The 16134-nt window shown below is 43.6% G+C and overlaps 1 protein-coding gene across 1 annotated transcript in view; it reads left to right on the top strand.

Annotated features, from left to right (window-relative positions):
- Window positions 1-16134, top strand: part of cacna1g (calcium channel, voltage-dependent, T type, alpha 1G subunit) — a 465891-nt gene that overhangs the window by 424256 nt on the left and 25501 nt on the right. Inside the window, exon 33 of the mRNA XM_048554900.2 lies at window positions 8869-9009. Within this exon, the coding sequence (XP_048410857.1) occupies window positions 8869-9009 (141 nt within the window). The remainder of the gene's footprint in view (window positions 1-8868; window positions 9010-16134) is intronic.

Raw genomic sequence — 16134 nt, 5'->3', positions numbered from 1 at the left:
CTTGTTTCTGGATTCCCCAGTCATTTGGGAAATGCTTCTTGTCTGGCCCCTTTAGACTTTTATAGGTTTTCTATGAGCTCTTCTTCTTCTGAATGCTAGTGAAGATGGTCTTAATTGACCTGGTCTCTCTCCATACATCAGTCCTACCATAACAACATGAGAAATAGAGCAACAGGCCATCTGTTCTGCCATTCAATAAGATTATTGCTGGTCTTTTTATGGACTCAGGTCCACTTATCTACCCACTCACCATAACCCTTAATTCCTTTACTGTTCAAACATCTATCTATCTTTGCCTTCAAACCATTCAATGAGGCAGCCTTAACTGCTTCACTGGACGGGGAATTCCACAGATTAACAACCTTTTGGGTGAAGATGTTCCTTCTCAACTCAGTCATGAATCTGCTCCCTCTTATTTTGAGGCTCTGCCCCCTAGTTCATTGTAAATAGTCCCAGAATTCAGACTGGTGTTTGGTGCATTGTATTTGGGTTTGGGCATCCCACAGATCTATTTGATTTGGAGGTCAGTGGGGACTCCCAAGAATCATGTCTTGGCAGTGGAAACTCTGAGCTATGATGTGAGGCAGTGTAATTTGGATTATGTCCCAAGAAATAAAGGAACAATCTGATTTAGCTGCTTAAAATAATGAAGAGAGTTTAACAAAGTGGATCAATTCTGCATCTGTCAGCTTCTGAGGCAGTTCGCTTGAGAACCTTCTGTTGAAGTTTTAGTGATTTATTTTTAACTGACTTGTCTCTGATTGTAAGGATACATCCTCTTCTTCTAGATTTTCAATGAAAATTAGTGGACTCAATGTAAAATCTTTGGCTGGGGCTGTTGTGGAAAATGTTTACTTTTCCACCCCATCAGCACCATTTCTCAGGATGTCATGTGGAAGGTAGTCCGTGTTCCCCAGTAGAAATAGAAAGTCTTGCTGACCACTAGATTTTCTTTTCTGGCTCCCTGCTAGCTAGCTACTCCCCACAAATGATGAATCCTTCCTTTTAAAATTCATGTTGGCATTTCCCCCTCAAAATCACCTACCCTGTTCTCGTAGCTTACTGCCCCAACTCTTAAACCTCCTCCTCTCCAATATTCTTAAAAGAGCTGGCTCTTCACAAGTCCCTGTATATCTTTTCCACAGTTTCATGTTTTGTATTGCTCCAACCAGATTTCTGCCACTGTCGTCAGTCACAAACAGCATTCTCTATGACTGTATCCCTGGTGCATTATTCATCCTCCTTCTTCCTCTTTGACTATGACACCATCCTTCTTCATTCTCCTCTCAATGGAGAAAACTTCTCTCCTCCATTAATCAGTTCAGTGTAGTTGCTCTTGTTTGGTTCCATTTTTACCAAACCAATGGTTTCTCGAACCAACTCTATGATGTTATCCCCAAGGATCTAAACCTCACCTCTCTGCTGTAATATGGTGACATTACTGTTGGGCATGAGATTAGCTTCCATATGTATCATAGGAACTGTACAGGGAGGAAGGATGCCATTCAGCCCATCAACTCTGTACTGATCCTCTGAAGAGTATCCCACCCAGATCCAGATGCCTATCCTATCCCTGTAACCCTGCATTTCCCCAGTGCTAATCAACCTAGCCTGAGGAAAGCACAGCACCCGAAGGAAACCCACACAAACACAGGGTGAACATGCAGATTCCACACAGATGGTCACCCAAGGCTGACATCAAACCTGGGTCCCTGGTGTTATGAGGCAGCAGTGCTAACCACTGAGCCACCTACAATGTATGCTGATGGCTTCTACCTCTACTTGTCCATCACCTCTCTCTGCCCTTTCACCTCTTCTGTATTGTCAGACTCTGTCGAAAGTCCGGTTTTAAATGAACTTAGTCTCATACACATAAATGTTAGGATAAGCTCAGCTCTTGATACAAACTCAGTAAGTACTCATTGCCACTGATTATGTTCCCTCCCCTTCTTATTGTCTCAGGCTGAACCAGATTATTTGAGACCTCAGAAGGTTACTTGACCTAGAGGTGAGCTTCCTTCCCATTTCTTCCTCATTACAGGGATTTCACCTTGTCACGTTGCCTCCCTTCCATCCTCTGAAGCCCTCATCGGTACTTTTGTCCCCTTCTGACTCCAGGTTTTTCCCAGCCAGCCTCCCATTGTCCATAAAGGGCCCTACAAGCATTGACTCAACAAAATTCTGTTGCTGAATCCTATTCCACATCAAATCCCTTTCACTTTTCGACCTTTCGCCTTGTTACAATCAGACCCTGTGTGTGCTTCCCTAATTCATCACAGTTCCAGATGGAATACCCAAGCAAGGAAGGATGAAGTGGCTTAAGCAAAATAGAGTAAACTTTATACTGAATCCAGCCTTGATTTTTTTATAAGGACATACAGCATGGAAATAGACCCTTCAGTCCAACTTACCCATGTCAACCAGGTGTCCCAATCTGACCTAGTCCCATTTGCCTGCATTTGGCCAATATCCCTCTAAACCCTTCCTATTCATGTACCTGACCAAATATCTTTTAAATAGTGTAATTGTACCTTCATCTACCACTTCCCCTGACAGTTCATTCCACATATGAACTACCCTCTGTGTAAAAAAGAAATGCCTCCCACCTTTTTTCTCCTCCCACCTTAAAAATATCCTCTCTAGTTTTGAACTACCCACCCTAGGGAAAGAAAAAACCTTTGCTATTCACCTTGCCTATGCCCCTCGTGATTTTATAAACCGCTATAAAGTCACCCTTCAACCTCCTACACTCCAGTGGAAAAAGTCTCAGCCTGTCCTTATAACTCAAACTCTCCATTCAAGGCGACGTAAATCTTTTCTGAACCCTCTCTAAATTAGTCATATTCTTCCTGTAGAAGGGCAACCAAAACTTAAACAGTACTCTAAAAGTGGCCTCATCAACATCCTGTACAGCCGTAACGTGACATCTGAACTCCTATACTCAGTGGTCTGAGCAATGAAGGCAAGCATGCCAAATGCCATCTTAACCATGAATTGCTGCAGTCCACATGCTATAGGTTGACCCACAGTGCCATTAGAGAGAGAATTCTAGGACTTTGACACAGCGACATTGAAGGAACAAGGATATATTTCCAAGTCAGGATGGTAAGTGGCTTGGAGGGAAACTTTTCAGTGGTGGTGTTGTCATGTATCAGCTATCCTTGTCCTTCTAGATGGAAGTCGGTTTGGAAGGTGATTCTTGATGATCTCGAGTCTTGGAACAGAAAAATCCACAATGCCCCAACATGGTTCATTTGGAATGTGTAATGAAAAACATTAATCCTCACGCAGAGAGATTTCTGAGTTCATTATCTCCATACAAACTGCAAGTTCCCCTTCTTTTTAATCAACCTGTTCAGATATGCTGATATACACCTCCAGGGCAAAAGGGACCTGAATCTTCTGTCCTAGAAATGGGGACAATGTCCAGTATACTACAAGACCCTCTTGCAAGTATACCCATAAGACATTACAGTAGGAGTTGGCTGTTCAGAGAATTCACTCACCTCTGGGAGAGGAAATTCCTTCACATCTCAGTTGTAAATGAGTATCCCCTCATTCCGTAATGTTTGAGATCCTCCCCGCTAATAGAAACAACTATTTCAACATCCACCATGTCAGGCCTCCTTGGAATCTCCAATGCTTCAATATGATCACCATTCATTCTCTAAATTGTAATGTATAAAGGCTTGAATTGTTTGGCCATTTTTGATAAGTCAACCCTTTCATCCCAGAAACTAGCCTAGTAAATACCTCATGACCAACCACCAATGCAAGTACATCTTTCTGAAATGCAGTGTAAAACAAGACTTCCCCATTTTTAAATTCCAATTCCTAAGTAGTACATGCCAGAGTCTCATTTCCCTTAATAACTTGCTGCACCAGTTTGCTAACTTCCTGTGTTTCATGCAAAAGAACACCCAGAGACCTGGGTGCATACTTTTGGTATCCCCAATACAGTGAGCTTCGAACTTGCACAATAACCTTCTAATGTGGCATCTTATCAAATGTCATCTGGAAATCCAAATATACTGCATCTACCCATTCCTCTTTATCTAGTCTGCTTGTAATATCCAAAAAGAGCCCTAGCAAATTTTTCAAATTCGATTTCCACTTACAAAACTATGTGGACTCTGTTTGATTGCATTAAGGTATTTCATGCTATTTCTTCCTTAATAAGGGACACTAATGTTTTCTCAAAGACAGATGTTAGGCCAACTGGCCTATAATCCCTTGCTTTCTGGCTCCCTTGCTTCTTGAACAGGGCATTACATTCATAACTATCCATTGGATTCCAGTGAGTTCTAGAAATTTTTTTTCTTTATTCATTAAAGGAATGAGAACGTCACTGGTTAAGCAGTTTTTATTGCCCATCGCTAATTACCCAGACGGCAGTTCAGAGTCAACCACATTGCTGTGGGTCTGGAGCCATGTGTAGGCCAGACCATGTAAGGATGGCAGTTTCCTTCCCTAAAGGACATCAGTGAACCAAATGGGTTTTTCCCAACAATTAACTCTTAATTCCAGATATTTTATTGAATTCAAATTCCACCCTCTGCCATGGTGGGATTCAAGCCCAGGTCTCCAGAATATTATCTGGGTCTCTGGATTAACAGTCCAGCGATAATCACTAGGCCATCACCTCCCTCGACTAATGCTTGCAGTATCTCTGCAACCAATTCTCTTAATACCTTTGGGTGCAAGTCAATAGTTCCTAGTGACCTGTATGTCTTCAATCCCAAGATTTGCAATCAATCAATTGAATGCCTAAAGTGGGCAATTAACGCCATACGATCCCATGAATCTGATTTGTGCTCTTCAGGGGCTATATTGAGCATATCTGCCTTTCTTGATCCATTGAGCTCCAGGAAAGGGAGTCCCTATCCCAGATAACAAAGTGTGAAGCTGAATGAACGCAGCAGGCCAAGCAGCATCTCAGGAGCACAAAAGCTGACGTTTCGGGCCTAGACCCTTCATCAGAGAGGATGAAGGGTCTAGGCCCGAAACGTCAGCTTTTGTGCTCCTGAGATGCTGCTTGGCCTGCTGTGTTCATCCAGCTTCACACTTTGTTATCTTGGATTCTCCAGCATCTGCAGTTCCCATATCTCTGAGTCCCTATCCCAGGCCTGATCCTCATCTCCACCTGCCTGGTTCACTGACCATGTAAGAGGCAGGCTTAGGACCCATCCCTTACAAAGCCAGATGGAAACTTGAGGAATAGACTAAGTCCTGAGGGGTTTTGACAAGGTGGATATGGAAGGGAGAGATGTGGGAGAGATGAGAACCAGGGTGGGGTGGTGGAGTGCTGTTTAAAAGTATCAGGCCTCTCTCATTTGAAACAGAGGTGAGGTGATTTTCTTTTCTCTCAGTGGGTCATGAGTCAGTGGAATTTTCTTCTTCAGAGAGGGTAGAGCCAGGGTCCTGGAACCTTTTTACGTCAGAATAGATGGATTGTTGAGTAACAAAAGTAGAGGGCAAATGGCATTGGAAGCAGGCAGGAAAGTTGAGGCCACAATCTGTTCGGCTGCGATGTTATTAAATGGCCAGAATGATCTGAAGGCCAAATGGCCCACTCCTGCATTTGCTTTGTACATTCATATGCATCAGCATAGTTTGTGCCCCTCCTCATGTGACTGACAGAAGACTGGGCAGCAGACAGCTCCCCTTCCCAACAAAAAGGTTGGTCAGAAATCAACAAAAGAGACAAAAGGTGTCTCCCTGCAACAACAACAAGAACACACTTCAGGCAGCGACAGCAAAGTCAGAATGGGCCATTCATCAGGCCCTCACCAGGAATAAGGCCCCACTCTTAGGCTGATCTGAGTGGCCAACAGCTCCAGCAGCCCTGGCAGCGCCACCAGCTCAGTAGAGGGCACTGCTGGTACTGCAGGTGCTTTCGTAAAAGAGGATCCTCTCCTGCCCATCTCTGCAAATAAAAAAATCGCCTAACTACTCCTGCCTGCCTGCCTGCCAACACCAACATATTCTAACATGAGCAGTGTATTATTAGAGCCTGTTGAACTGGAACAGATTTAATTGCCCCTCGTTTAGTTACATTTGGCGTGCAGGCTGATTTCCGAGCCCACACAGCCCTTTACTATCGTATGAGCTCAGGGTGAGTGGGAAGATGATGGACTGAGTAAGCACCCTATCTCCTGCTGTCAACATGCCCAGTGGGGGCACTTAATATCCAGCCTAGTGTTTCTAAAAGGGCTGAAGAGACCCCAACAATAACAGTCTGGTGGCTAGGTTTGGGTCCCAATATTATTCGTTAAAAGGTAGAGTTGTGATTCTGGTTAGATGTATCCCTGGAGGATTCATCACATGATCACCCATTGGTAACAGCACCTCGTCTATTCTCCTTTCTTTAACTAAAATAAAGCAAACCCCACACCTTGTTATGCGAACTGATTTATCAAATAGCCAGCTCATAAGTGAAATGGCTGGAGGAAAGTATAAAATAAAAGGGTGTAATACTTTTAATGATGTCTGTAAAGTTTCTGCCAGACTTGCCGGCAGAAACATCCCAGAGATTAATCTTTAATTCTTGGGGAATCCAGGGCAGGAGCGGAGCGGTGGCAGCCCCGGGATTGAAGTACAGTTTGTTCCTCACTGACTCCTTCCTAAACGTGTGTGAAGGAGACTGAACTTCCTGCACAACATTCCCTGTTCCAGTCCTATTCCAGACCCCACCCACAACTCTTTCTCTGATATATCAGTGATATCATCAGTGCTGCTTCCCCCTCTCGTCCGAAACTGGAAGGGTTTATCGATTTTACTTCCAGTTTCTACCGTGCCCTTTGCTTTCACCTTGTCTACCTCTGACTCCTCCCTTCCCTCCCTCAACATCTCTGTTTACATGTCGGGGGGTAGACTGGCCACCAATATTCACTGTAAATCCACCAACTCCCACAGTTACCTGGACTATACTTCCTCACACTCTGCTTTCTCCAAAGACTCCATCCCATTCTCCTAGTTCCTCTACCTCCGTCGCATTTGTTCTGATGAGGCCAACTTCAACAAAGGAGCCTCTGAAATGTCCACCTCTTCCTCAAACATGGACTCCCCAGCTCTGTTGTTGACAGGGCTCTCAACTGGCTCAGACCCATCTCCCATAGCTCCACCCTCACCCCTCACTTCCCTCCTACAACACGATGTCCTTACCTACCATCCCGCCAGCGTTCACATCCAGAAAATCATTAGCTACCACTTCTGCCATCTTCAGCGAAATCCCACCACCAGACACATATTCCCCTCCTCTCCCTCTTCCGCCTTAGCCCACTCTTCCTTCACTACCAGCGCCTCCCAGCAGTCCCACAGCACCTTCCCCTGCAATCACCGAAGGTGCAACACCTGCCCATTTACCTCCTCCACCTCAGCATCCAAGGGCCCAAGCATACCTTCCAGGTGAAGCAGCACTTCACCTGCACTTCCCACAATCTAGTCTACTGCATTCACTGCTCACAATGTGGTCTCCTGTACACTGGGGAAATGATACGTAGACTGGGTGACCACTTTGCAGAACATCTACCATCTGCCCACAAAAAAAAATCTCAAGCTTCCAGTTGCCTGCCACTTCAACATACCACCCTGTTATCTGGCCAGTATTTCTATCTCCCACTTGCTACAGTGCTCCAGCTAAGCTCAGCATAAGCCAGGAGAACATCTCATTTTCTACTTGGAGACCCTGCAGCCTTCTGGACTCAATATCAATAATTTTAGAGCTTGAACTGCACTATGTCCTGGCCCTCACCCTCACACACCAGGCCTTGTTATCACACAGTCTGCTATTACACACAACCCATTGTTAGCCACAAACAGTCTCCATTAACAGCTATTCACCCTCCTAGCAAGATTGTTACCCACTCCATTGTCTGACCAACTGTTTGTCTCTCTCTTTGGGCTCTATCTCCACCTATCATTTAGTCCTTACCCCCTCCCCCCACCCTATCATCTGCATAAAAACCAACATTTTCCTAACTACCATCAGTTCTGAGGAAGGGTTACCACACCGGAAACGTTAACTCTGATTTCTCCTCACAGGTGCTGCCAGACCTGCTGAGTTGTTCCCGAAATTTCTGAAGTCATCATTTCAGGCGTCAGATTATCTGCAAAGATACCTAGACAGAAAATTGTTGGTATCATTTGAAAAATGCAGAAATAAAGTTAGGAGATCTGCATCATTGTCCTTATAAAGCGAGGTACAAAGATACCTCGGTACAAAATCTTTGGTATGAATTAGAAAAATAAAGAAATAAATGTAAACATTCAGCACTACAGACTTTCTAAAGCAGGGAGTCCACCCTCCTTCACCTTAAGACTGGGAGTACATTGAGTCTGCACTGGCTCAACTCTCCACCACCAATGCCATGCCAGCACTGGAGGTAAGTGGAGAGAATAAAAAGGAGAAAAAAAAATGAAACAAGGTAAAAGAAGAAAAGAAATGGCCGGAGCAGACAAGCTCCAGCTCAAGACCCCACTCCACTGCCATCCTAGTAAACATTTTGAATCCCATTCTATCTCAGACCTGTTGATATGAATCAGATAATTATTTAATACCTCATGCCATCTAAAATAAGTATCTGTAAGTATGATGTCTTCATATGAGCATCCTCTATCCCAAATGAGCAACATGTATTCTTTACAATGTACAGCTTCAGGACACAATGAATCAGATTGTTTTCCAAGGTTGTACATCAACAGTTTCACAGTTACTGAATGTGAATGTTATTTAATGGTGTGTTCTTTTTCCTTTCTGTCTCCTACCCACCCTGTGATGTATTGATGCAACCCTTACCCTTCCACCATTCTCTTCCCTGGTTAACCCCTCCACTTTGCCTTCCTTTCCCACATGCCTCGTATACACAGGACAAGCAATTTTTCGACAATGTGTCCCTGCTGATCCAAGGTTCACTGGAAGGAGAGTTAACCCTCATGGACAACCTCTCAGGTTCTGTCTGCCACAACTACGCCATCTCCCAACAAAACAAATGCTGTGCTGACAAACAGGTTAATAATTCTAGCTTCTCTACCAAAGTCCCATGTTCAGACCGGGAACCTAAGAATGGCTCAAAAGACCAAGGCTAAATGAGGCAAAGGGAATCCATTGAAGAGGATACAACAGGTGCCTTTCAATAGTGTCACTCTGATTGATATAGCACATAGGGCATTTTTCCTGAATACAATCAGTCTTATTTTCCATGAGTGGGCATTTAGGGAGTATACTTACATTATAGGCATCATGTGGGAAATATTTCCATCCATCTCCCCACTTTCTAAAGACCAAGTTTTCAATGTAGGTTGATCCCAATGAATTCCGAGGGCTAGCATTCCCGAACCACTTTCCTCTCAAGTCTTATTTTTAATCGTCAAGTGACCGAAATGATGAGGAGGTGAGCTCAGCATCCAGTCAGTAATATAAATGCTTCCGAGTGCAAAGTGGTGTCAGCAGTTGGAGCCTGCAGCGACCTTTCTGAAGACAGTGCCAATTGCATCCATGGCAATGGAGGGGTCGCGCAGGGTCAAACACTGAGCAATGCTACAACTGGCATAAGAAAGTCCAGAAAGGTCAGCCTTGAATAAATGGTGGGATTGTGTCTGGTGACCCAACTGCGAAACCAAAGGTGAAGTCACGCCATTGTGGACCAGACTGTTTGGCTTTACCAAATTAAGGATTTATTCATTAGACAACTGAAGGAGCAGTTTTTTTTCCTCTCTGCTCTGAATGTTTGCCATCCCACGAGCCAGGTGTTGAACCATCCTGGAGGCATTAGGAACCCAAGACAAGGTCTAGGTCTGCAAATTTTCAATCCTGCCCCCATCAAGTCCAATGACCTCAGGCCTTGAAAATCAGGCTCCACAACTCTTTTGGAAGTGTACCTACCACCTTCTGAAGGAAATGAAAGGATGCACCCTCAAGGACAAGCTACCTTATACTTTAGCATTTTAAAATTCCTGAAGTGAAAAACGGCTGATTTTAAACAGTGGATTTACAATTCATCACATCCCAAAGCCCTTTAAAGCCAATGACCTTGAAATGTACTCTTGGCTGTAATTCGGGGAAATTTCTCATAGTAAGACCCTTCAAACAGCAATGTCATAAATAGCCACCAAATTGGTTTCCTCGATCTGTTGGTTGGGGGATAAATATTGGCTGTGGAGAAGACTACGTATTCCTCTTCAAATTAGCGGCATAGGTTCTATTATGTAAACTTAAGAGAGCAGGCAGAGCCTTGTAATGTGTCAACTGGAGCACGTGGTTCTGTACAGGCGTGTCAACGTGAACTTTGTATTCAAGCCTGTGGTAAGACTTGAACCCAGAATGTTCCAACTCCAAGGCAAGCCTGCTATCGGCAGAGCCAAGGCTAACACGCCTGTGGCAAGACACGTGGACGTCTCAGAGAGAGAGAAAAGTCAGGAGCTAAAGTTAAGAGACAGGCCACCTATTAACTTTTCCTTTGTTCTGCCCAATCGTGCAAGATGATTGTTATAAGAACTCCTGTGCACCTGGCAACAATATTCACGTTTTGAACAGCTTGAGTTTGCCAGATGTTGGAGCTGGGTTGCAGTCTGAGTCAGGCCATGCCTATTCAGCTGGATGGGCAGGTATTCAGGTGTTGAAGAGATTCCACTTCTCAGCTTTGTGAGCAATATTCCATTCTTGTACAGTTTTGGACTGCAGAGAGAATTATAAACCCTGAACAGGGGGGCTCAGTTGGAATTAGATTAGATTCCCTATGGTGCGGAAACAGGCCCTTCAGCCCAACAAGTCCATATCGCCCCTTGAAGCATCCCACCCAGACCCATCCCCCTATAACCCACATACCCCTGAACACTATGGGGCAATTTAGCATGGCCGATCCACCTAGCCCGCACATCTTTGGACTGTGGGAGTAAACCGGAACATCCAGAGGAAACCCACGCAGACATGGGGAGAATGTGCAAACTCCACACAGACAGTTACCCAAAGCTGGAATCGAACCCGGGTCCCTGGTGCAGTGCTAACCACTGAGCCAGCATGCTGCCCAATGTGGATGACGCCTTGAAATTCCATTGTGCATTTGTCAGTCTTAAAGCGAATTGCAACAACACTCGATCATGTTTTTGCACCAAGGAGATTAAAGGACCCCACCCTTCCTACAAGGAACTTTATCCATTGGCTGTGTATAATGTGCCTGTGGGACCTTGTTATGCATAATCCAGCTGCTGTGAATCCCTGCTAGCATTGTGAAGTCAGTCCAGAATCTCTTCACTTGTTCAGTATTGGAGGTGTGAGAATAGAGGGCTATTTTTCCCAGTGGAGAGCTCTCTATGTGGGAGACCGTCCCACGTTCCACTTGGGGACTTGGACACATGTAGTCCCATGTTTTTCCTAGTCCCCCATGGTAATCACGTGTCAAAACTCTGAACTATTCCTGATTTTCTGTATCCAGAAGTGGTATCACAAACATCTGAACGGCTCCTCCCATCGCCAAATCCACCTGTGGCAGTTGTCACCTGTTAACCGCCATCACTACATCATCTGTGTTTCCAAATGTTCAGTTTGTGTGCAGAGAAAGTTGAGGACAATGCAGTGACATTAAAGCTGAGCAAGTGGGAGTGTGAGCGCAAAATCGGAATGGAGTTAGATGGGAACCTAAAGCACTCTGTCCACCACCAGCCCCACCCCCTCCCCAGCTGACAGTGGCTCACGGACTCCCAGCCCAATTGTGGTTGTTCGCAGCTTCAGGCAGCTGGCACTAGATAAGATCATATCTGTCAACGGTCTGCCCCTCTTCTGCAGCTATATTCGTATCTTGATGTCCTTGAAGAAAGAACACATAGCAGCGACCAATGACTTTGAAGAGAGGTGGGCACTGGAGGGGGTACAGTGCCTTATCTCCCCATCCACCAGTTTTCTTTAGCTCTCTTCCTTAAACAATTGGAAAGTTGGGTGATGTAATGGTGGTGGTTAATACATTTGGTGTGAACTGCCACAGGTGATTTGGTGATGGAAAAAGCCATTCAGTTGTGTGTGATAGCCCTTCTGAATATTTTTAAAAAAGGAATATTTTGGAGTTTTGACACTCCATTATCATAAGAGACCAGACAAAATGAACACAGTATGTCGAGCCCATCAGGAGACAAGTTGCATATAATCTGTCCAAACAGACAAGCAATGATGCCACTGACTTAATACACTTTGGTGCAAAAGTGGTTCAATTTACGTTAAATAGATTCAGCCTAAGATGCAAACCTCCAACCTTACACTTGTAAATATCTAATCCTGTGTACTAAGGAGCATAAAAGTGATCTTGGGATTTCCTGCTTCACGTGACAGCAAATAAAGTAGCGCAGACTAGAGTTGTAATACCGGATAATGACAAGAGTTGAAACTGCTGTTGTAGAAGGACAGAACAATACAACTACTAGGTCTGGTACCAGCACATATAGGCTATGGAGTTTCTAGCATTAATCGTGGGACTGAATGGATCTGGCTGGGCAGTATTAGAGTGGCTTCAGTTTGTAATCACATGCTTATGCAATGGGATTCAGATTACTGCACTCATTGCTGTTCAGTGATTCCCACTAAGACACCTGTGTTGTGTGAGTGAACTGAACAGCCCCTTGCCTGTGTGGATAAAAGGCTTACAGGCACTCTCAGTCTAGACTCACACATGGGAAAGTCTGCTTCCTCAGCAATGTTTGGCACTCTTCAGACAGAGGTCAAAAGGAGAAGTTTGAAAAAAGATTCTCTATAGTGTTTCAGTCTCAGCCGTAACAGTGGGCATATTTTAATACTTTTTGTCACCCTCCCCTTACTTTTACTGAGTTATATCGTGGTCCATTTTATTGTTTTGGATGTTAGATTGTAGGGGAAGGGTAATCAACAAAAACAATTGATTCTACGTAAATGAAACTCCTACATTTCAAGCTTTCAAATCCTTCAGCTAAAGCTTGCCGAGTCCAAGCCTTTCAGGCCTTGTCTTAAGTTAGCTGAGGTTCCTGATCTGGAGATGGAGCTACTTGCATTGCATTATTTGTTTTTGTAATTCTATTTCCTTCTTCCCTTCTGCTGAGTTCAATGGTCATGTTGAGGTTTGTCAGAGACTGGTGCCATCTTAATGCAATCAATTTAATGCTTTCAGTCCTCACAGGCCCCAGAACAGAACGCATCCAAATCACTCTGAATATTGGATTTGCACACAGGATGAACCAGACCTGAATAATTATCGTTTCTCAAACTGTCCTAACCAAGTAAAGGACCGACCCTGAATGAAGGTCATGATAGCCATTGGAAAAATAGTTTTCCCTCCCAGTTTTGCAGGGCATCAACCATTCATGATGGAGGGTAGACAGATGGCTTGCTGCCAGGTCTCTGCAATTAACGTACTCTCTCATCATTGGCAGAAATCTGCCTCCTTTAACTACTCAATAAATTCACACGGCATTGTTTTGGTAAGGCACAAGAAAATGTGAATTATTTCAGTAAAAACATTTAAAGGAGTGCCTTCAAGCAAAAAAGTATATTTGAAATTCTCGTTGATCCTTTTTTTTATAATTTCTTCTTCATTGCTAGTTACTTCATGAGGAAGGGAGGTTTGTTCTTCACAAGCTAATGTTGTCTTGAAGAGAACTCTGCCTGAAACAATACTGGGTCATGCAAAAACTTTTTGTTTGATACAAGCATGTCCAGGCCCAGTGAAACTTAATGTAATGTAGCATTCACACTGCCAACACAGTGTTCATGTCATTGGAGTAGGAAAGACGAAACTATGGGGAAGGGTGTGATGTTAGGTCTTTGCAATATCTCGCAACAATGTAAAATGGGAGATATTGATAGGTTAACCTGTTCCACATTTCTCCTGATGGAAACTGAGCAGCAGTGAGAAGTGGAAACCCTGACTGATGTTCCTCTCTGTAACCCATCAAAGCTAACTTTCATTCCCCAGAAATCTATCTGCAACAAGCCAGAAGGCCTGCGATCTACCCAGTCTTGTTATTCACTCAATAGTCTTGTCTACCCTTTGCGAAAACAGCAGAGTTAAATAAGACAAATTATAACAGAAACAGTCCCTGGGATGCAGCAGATTAGTTATCATAGAATGGTGCAATACCAGCCATGCCTGTGCTGGCTCTGTGAAAGAATTATCTAGTCAGTCCAATCCCTGCCCTGTTTCCCAATAACTACAAACTTTTAATTTTTACACATCAAATATCTAATTCCTTTCTGAAAGTGACCTTCTTCACTTCAGGTAGTATAACCCAGATTATTTGCTTTGTAGATTGCATTGTATCAGGTGGCAACAATGGAAGCCAATAGTAAGAACCGTTATTGTCTACTGCTGAAAAAAATAGATGTGTTGTTGAAGTTTTTGTCTTGCATTCACGGGAAGGGAGTTGGGGGAAATGGTAATTGTTTCCTGGCCTGATTCTCCACAACCACACCTTAATCAATCAGAATTCACTTGCCAACTAATCAGCAGTTTCTCACATGCTAGTTAATCTGATTTTCCTTTTGAGTTTGGTTTCCTTGGGTGTATCCTAATGAATGTAAGATGAAATGCTTTGAGAGCATATCTCCTTTTCTAGTAATACTCAAGTTCTGTGCTACCAAGTGACTAACTGTGATTGTGTTGCCAAAGGTTTACCTTTGATCCAGAGAACTTGCCATGAATTACTCATAGAGGTAGCAAGGTAGAGTACACGTTCCTACAGCTGGCTAGGTGGTGAGAGGCTCCATCTGGTTCTATTTCATTCTCATTCACCCCATTTGGTTGAATTGCAACCCTTATGTGCATGGCTACGTACCTGAGAAAATTGCAATGCCTGTTGTCCATACAAAATGGAAAATGCATTTGAAAGCAGAGAGTGAGACTGGGAAGAGTGAACTTAGTGTATATCAGCATTTATGTCAAATCAATGAATGGGGCAGAAAGTGGTATTCTGATGAAACCCTTTCACATTTAATATCTTGGTTCTCCAAATTTTAACAGTTTGAACGATGGAAGGCACTCTATTCATGAATTTAGTTCAGACTTGTGCCACCTTCCATTCTCAGTCCCCTACAAATAATTCACAGGCTACAGCAAGAGCGAACATGAGTTATTTTGTTTTATTTAACCTTTGTGTTAAGCATTTCTTACTATACTGTTCACCCTAACAGTACTGAATTCTGGGTTTGATGATTGCTTGGGTGGAACAGCACTTTCCTTGCCATACAGCAGTATCAAAAGTCCTAGAGAAGTTTTTGAGCTTGTATAGTGTACTGAGCTACTGAGCCTCAACCAAGATATCTCTGGGAACTCTCCAACTGGCCTCTGCTGTACAAGTTTTGATTTCTTTTGAGGTGGGGCAGTTGATCAAGTATTAGCCTCTGATTTCTGGGACCTGTCAAATAGTGCCAACATGTGACTGGGCAATGGGCAGAGTGGGCAATGCTGTCCTTGGTCAGACAGCCCTTGGATGAGTGCAGTCTGCAGTCACGTGAAAAATGGGCAATTAACTGTGAAGTAAACATGAGTGGAACTGTCCACCCAGCATCAGCTGGAGACAGAGAGAGAGAGAGAGAGAGAGAGAGAGAGAAAGTTACTCAGCAAAATTATGCCATTTGAGCTGCAAGAAATGGGCCTTTTAATGCAATAAGAAGACAAGTTTGTAGACAGTGAAATTGCAAATGACTGCATCACAGCTGATTGCTGACAGTGAAATGAGCTTGGGTGATGCATAAGTGATATTTAACTTGATTTTAATGTTCATTCATTTACTGACTTGCTTTTCTCTCTGCATGCTGAGTGACACTGGTATGGTATAGCTTGAATATAGTGATACATAATATATAGTGATTTGGAATAGCTCGCCGGAAGCATGTTTGGTAAGAGTGACTGCTTTATGTCTGATCATTCTTTATCTTGTTATGGTATGAGCAGTGTGTTTCAATAGAGTAGGAAACAGCAGCTCGAGTGCAGCAAGCCCTCACAAAGAGGGCACAGGCTAGTTAATCCTTGATTCTGCTTCGATATAAATTCCAAAATAAACACATCATTAGCTCTTAAAAATTTAAATTTAAGTGACGACAGAATAAATTGGCATTTGCAGATTATGGGTAGATTTATTGTTGACAAATTATAGGAAGGATTGAAACTGAAAGGTTCA

This window comes from Stegostoma tigrinum, chromosome 22 (assembly GCF_030684315.1).
Source record: "Stegostoma tigrinum isolate sSteTig4 chromosome 22, sSteTig4.hap1, whole genome shotgun sequence".
NCBI classification, from domain to species: domain Eukaryota; kingdom Metazoa; phylum Chordata; class Chondrichthyes; order Orectolobiformes; family Stegostomatidae; genus Stegostoma; species Stegostoma tigrinum.
Note: the sequence above shows the minus strand (reverse complement) of the source record. Positions and strands in the feature narration are given on the sequence as shown.